Raw genomic sequence first — 6,000 nt, 5'->3', positions numbered from 1 at the left:
TTTTTACTTTCTACATTGTCTCAATTAGAGGTCTCACTGACTTCTGTGAGTTTAATTATCATCTCTATACAAATGACTTCCAAATCTGTATATTTAGCCTTGGTTTCTTCCTCCCCTCGTCCTCCCTCCCCAATCCTGCATCACCAGCTACTTACTGAACATTTAAATCTAGATGTTCTGTAGCCATCTCCAACTCAACATGTTCAAAATGGAATTTTTCTCCCTAAACACACTGCTCTTTTTTTAACTTCCCCATTATTAAGGGTACTGCCATGCTTCCAGTCACCCAGGTTCCTGATCTCAATGTCATGCTCAGTGCCTTACTTTTATTCAATTCACATATCCAATCATTTACCAAATTTCGTCACTTCTGTCTTTCCATCCCATTTCGATAATATTAACTTCTCTGCACTTACACAGCCATCATCCTAGTTCAGGCCCTGATAATCTCTCATTTGGACTATTGTAATAGTATTCTAATTGGTCTCCCTGCCTCAAGTTTTTCCCCATTCCAATTTATGCCTCACAGATATACCAAAGTAATTTTCTTAAAACGTAGGCCCCCTTCTGCTCAAGTCCTATTCCCTCTTGGATCAAAAACAAACTTCTCCCGGTACTTAAAGTTCTTTATAATATGGTTGCTTTTTACTTTTTGGATCTTATTGGTATCCCTTCCATGTGTACTCTACAGTTTGGCCATATTGATTTACTTGCCGTTCTTTACACATGACATTTCATCTCTTATCACTACATCTTTGCATTTGCAATGTTTGGAATACTTCCCCTCTATCTCCATATCTTGGAATCCTAGATTTCCTTCCAAATCTAGCCCATAAGCCACTTTGGGAAACTGGGGTAAAGTGACTTGCCTGGAATCACACAGTGAGTAAGTGTTAAATTTCTGAGACTGGATTTGAACTCTGGTCCTCCTGACTCTAGGGCTGATATTCAACTACACCACCATCTAGTTGCCCCCCACAGGCCCCTGTCTACATGAACCCTTTGCTGATCCCTCCAGGTACTAGTGCTGGTCCTTCCAAAACTACCCTGTATTCACTTTGTATATATGATCTGCATCTGAATCTGTCATTTTCCGTTATAATGGAAACTCCTTGAGGGCAGGAAGTGTTTTACTTTTGCCTTTGCATCATCAATACTTACGCAACAGCGCCTGGTCCATTGTAAGTCTTCTAATAAGGACTTGCTGTACTAATTAGAAAGACTGGTGTGGCAATAGGATGCAATATGGCTTAATGGGCAGCAATCAATCTAGGTGGAAGTGATGAAGATCTAAAATCAAATGGGGGAAGTGGGATGGTGGCAGAATATCATTTATAAGAGATATTCAAAGGAATCAGGACCTGAATAGAAATAGAGGATCAAAGGAAGCAGAGAATTCTGCTTCACAGCAACAGATCCAAAGCTGCGATAGTCCAGAAAGGCTGGTCCAAATCCTTGCATTATCTTTGTCACTGATTCCTCTGAGAATAGATTCTAAGATCTTCTGGGAAATTCATATCCAATTGGATCCTTTCTAGAATTGCCCAAGGAATCGCAAATTGAACTTGATCTTGGGGTATAACCTGAGGCAGACCTCATATTACAGTTCCATTCCAGAATTGGTCTGAGCAAATCTTAGCGCTCTTTGGAATGACCCAAGAATGAACTGGACTATTCTAAAGTCCAAGGGCTGCCATTTTTCAAATGTAGATTGGGTGTTCTTTGCGTTAGGGATTTTCCTGATTTGGCAGTGAGTTCCATTATGTTTTAAGAAAGAAGGCACTGCATAATAGATCTATTTGATGAGATGTTCAATGGAATGATTCAAGGACCACCACAGGAGGGCATTTTTGTTACTGCAAGTTTTCATGGCTTTTAATTATCAGTGTAGTCTAGAAGATGGATTGTTAAAGTGTAAAAGATTTTTAGTTCCTTGTCCATTCAAGCAAGCTGCTCCTCTAGTTTTTAAAAAGAGCTTTTCTTTTTTTTCAATTCCCAGAAGAACTGTGTGCATTTAATAGATAGCATGAAATCCTTGCTTTAGGTTTTACTTTCTTATGTTACATGTAATATGTAATATGTAATACTGAAGTTAATTCAATAACATTCCCACAGGGTCAACTCAGTACAGGGAGATGAACTAAAATTCATACTGAACTCCTAGGATCAGTCCCTTTCCACTTTCACACACATAGGACAGTCCACTGAAGCACTGAAATTTCCAGGGACAGATTTGTTTTTCTTTCCTTACTTAAACATCCTCCCATCTCCAATCCCATACAATCTTATGGTTTTATGATTACCAGGACAAAACAGGATGTCAGACTCACTGGGTTTTTTTTCATAGTTTTGATTTTATTAACATGAACATCAAGAAGCTTTAAAAGCTTAACTATTAGTGTTTCTTGCCTTATAATATCTGACTAATTTTTTTTCCTCCCTCTTTCGATGCCTGTGTTGTTGATATTGTCTAGCCATTGATATAAGCTCTGGGGGGACTTCTTGGTTAGCCCGATGTAAGATGTTAATTAACTCTTCAGCAACTTTCCAATCGTCTTTAGTGAGTAAGGTAATTGCTTCTCCAGATTTTCCAGCTCGTCCTGTACGTCCAATCCTGTGGATATACACTTCGATGTTTTGAGGAAAATCGAAATTATAAACATGAGTGATATCCAGTATATCAAGACCACGGGATGCCAGATCTGTCGCTATTAAGATTTTCACCACCCCTTCTTTAAATTCATTTAATGCTTGTTCCCGGTCATTCTGTTCTCTACTACCATGTAGTGACTGCACAGGTATGCCCCGGATGCTCAGGTCACTGGATATATCATCAGCAATAAGTTTTCTGTCAACAAAAATAATTACTTTATCTTCGGGTTTCATCGAATCAATAAAAGAATGGACTAAGCCTCGTTTCTCTTGTTCCGTAGTTATGATTATTTTTTGTTTCACGGTGTTTACTGCAGCCAAATCCAAGGTACCAACATACACGATCATCGGATCTTTCAAATACTTTCGAGAAAGACGACGAACGGCATCAGGCCAGGTCGCACTGATCATTATCGTCTGTCTATCTGGCCGTATATCTGATAAAATTTTCATGATTTGAGACTCGAAACCCATGTCTAGCATCTTATCTGCCTCGTCTAGAACCAGGTAGGTTATAGTGTTAAGCGTGATGAAATCATTCGACTGCAGATCACAGAGCCTGCCGGGGGTGGCGATGACAATATCCACACCTTTGCTAACACTCTCAATTTGACTTCTTCTGTCGCCGCTGCCATAAATGCAAATGCTTGTCATCTCCTTATACGTGTATTTTTTACATTCACTTTCAATTTGGATAGCTAATTCTCTTGTCGGTGTGAGGACTAACATTCCAGGACCACCCCTTTTCTCCCGGGCTACTGGCTGGAGATCAAGATGGATAAAACCTGGCATCAGGTATGCTAATGTCTTCCCAGTACCTGTCTGGGCAATGCCAATTAGGTCGATTCCTTTTAATATTATTGGCCATGCCTGAGATTGAATTGGTGTAGGTCTGGTAAAACCTACTTTCTTCATGTTATCCAAAACTTCAGGATAACACTCAAATGCATCTTCAAATTTGCAAACAGGGTGTGGAATATCTCGTTTTTCATCTTTTTTTAAGTCCTCACACATTATATTATTTTCTTCTTTTCGCCATTTATCTACTTCTGCTTGTGACATTGACTTGGTCCTAGCAGATTCCAAATAGAAGTCTTTCTTAATTGGAGGGAGGCCTTCCCACTTGGTTCTTACATATTGGAGGTGACTCAGTCTGACTGCATCCCAATCAATCACAGGTACCTTCCTTTCTGGGCCCTTTTCATCATGACACATTTTCAAGGTGTAGCCTCTCCCTTGTGCTTCCTCCTTCAAAAACCTCTCTGTTTTCATCATTATTTCCTCTATTATTGATTTAGCCGATTTCTGGTTCTCTTGGCTGCCATAGATCCTCACTTCTGCCTCACGTTCTCCTCTGATGACCTGTATTTTAGAAGGTGAGGATTCTTGCAGCTTCTTGATCTTGCATCCTCTTCGTCCTAATACTGCTCCCACTGCGTCGGCTTTAATCGTGAAACAGAGAGGTGGTTCTTTGCCCCAGGAGTTCTGGGCTTGGTACTCCTGGCTTGCCACAGGGCCACTCAAAACCCGGAGGTTACCTTCTTCCTGCTCTTTTGTACCGATGTTGTTGGTTGGGCCCAGAGGGGAAGGACTGATGTTACAAGTGGCATGGCTACTCAATGTTTCTCTGGTAGATGGTGAAACCAGGTTGTTCAACGGTTGGGATTCAGCGGCAGATCTGATGGGACAGAGGGTGAAGCTGCAAGTTTCTCTAATGGTGGACAATGGAGATGGTGGTATCACATTCTTTAGTGAGCTCTGGGATTCAGAAGTGGGCATGACTAGGCCAGATGGAACAGGGCTGATGTTCTGGGTGGTATGACTGCTAGGTTTTCTCACGGTGGATAATGAAGACAGTGATGACATCAGGTTCCTCGATGGTGGCTGAGGTTCAGAGGTGGCCATAGCAAAGTCCAGAGAAGGAGGACTGCCCAAAGAGGAAGGATTAATCCAGATAGGATGACGAGATTTTTTTATGGTGAGTGATTGAGAAAGAGGTGGCCTCAGGTTCTTCAGCATTGGATGAGGCTCACCTGTAAGTTTATCAAGACAGGAAGAGGCAGGGCAGATATTGCTCGTGGCAAAACTGTCACGTGATTCCACAGTGGAAATCTCAGATGGGAATAGCTCCTTCAGTACCTGGGGTCTAGAAAGGGATGCATCAAGCCTGGGAGAAACAAAGCGGCTGTTATAGATCTCCATGGTTGGCATGCGATATGAAAATGGAGTCTTAGTCTTCTCCATTGGTGACCATGACTCACAAGATGATGTAGCAAGGTGAGTGGGACAGCTGCTATCTGTTTCTGTGGGGGGTAGCTGAGGCGGCAACTTTGTCAGCTTCTCCACTGATGGCTTGAATCCAGGAGGTGGCCCAGCAGGATGAGTGGCATAGGTTCTAGCTGTTTCTGTGATGGGCAGTTGAGCCGGTAGCAATGTAGACTTCTCTAGGGAGGATAACGACTCACTTACTGGAGTCAGGTCTACAGAAGCAGGACAACTATGACACTTAATAGCACAGCTGCTGAGTGTTTCCACATCAGGCAACTGATGAGAGGGTGTCTGTGGCTTCACTGATGGTCCAGATACATAAGCTGATGTAGCAAGGTGAGCAGGACAGCTGCCATCTGTTTCTATGGAGTCCAGCTGAGGTGGTAATGTCAGCTTATCCAGTGATGACCTGAATTCGGAAGTTGGACCAACAGTGTGAGTGGCATAGGTACTAGCTGATTCTGTGATACGCAGTAATGGGAGCGATAAGGACTTTTCTAACGATGGTGACATTTCAGTTACAGTTGAATCTAGAGAAGCAGGACAACTATTACAGTTAATAGCACAGCTGCCGAGTGTTTCCACATCAGGCAACTGATAAGAGAATGTCCTGGACTTCTCCGCTGGCGGTTGGGATCCTGGAACTGGCACAGGATGCGTGACACCGCCACTATCGGATTCCATAGTGGCCACCTGAGGCGGCGGCTTCTCTGTTAGGGACTCATAAGTGGTGACAGCAGGAGATCTGTCCAGCGATGAACTCTTTGCATCTTCATATTGCAAAACTGCTTAAAATTAAAGAGGTAAAAAAAGGTAAGTTGAGATGGATAGACCCAGCTATGACCTCCCTAATGGAAAACTGCTTGAAAATTAAAGGTAAACTGCTTGCCATCTGGGGGAAGGGGTGGAGGGAGGGAGGGGAAAAATTGGAACAGAAGTGAGTTCAAGGGATGTTGTAAAAAATTACCCTGGCATGGGTTCTGTAATAAAAAGTTATTTAAAAAAAAAAAGAAAATTAAAGGTAAAAAAAGATACCTGAGTTAGCAGTTAAATATCAAAGATATTTAGCCCATAAAGCAC

The 6,000-nt window shown here is 42.1% G+C and overlaps 1 protein-coding gene across 3 annotated transcripts in view; it reads right to left on the bottom strand.

Moving 5' to 3' along the window:
- Nucleotides 1-2,237: 2,237 nt before the first annotated feature.
- APOOL (apolipoprotein O like) overlaps nucleotides 2,238-6,000 on the bottom strand; it is a 176,867-nt gene continuing 173,104 nt past the window's right edge. For 2 of the 3 annotated variants that reach the window (XM_031944605.1, XM_031944604.1), the window contains exon 9: nucleotides 2,317-5,705. In XM_031944605.1, coding sequence (XP_031800465.1) covers nucleotides 2,389-5,705 — 3,317 coding nt within the window. In that variant the 3' untranslated portion in view covers nucleotides 2,317-2,388. Of the gene's footprint in view, nucleotides 5,706-6,000 lie in introns of all 3 variants that reach the window. The other variant, XM_031944606.1, reaches the window with a different exon arrangement.

The sequence above is a fragment of the Sarcophilus harrisii genome, chromosome X (assembly GCF_902635505.1).
Source record: "Sarcophilus harrisii chromosome X, mSarHar1.11, whole genome shotgun sequence".
NCBI lineage: Eukaryota > Metazoa > Chordata > Mammalia > Dasyuromorphia > Dasyuridae > Sarcophilus > Sarcophilus harrisii.
The sequence above is the reverse complement of the archived record's forward strand: the minus strand, read 5'-3'. Positions and strand labels throughout refer to the sequence as shown.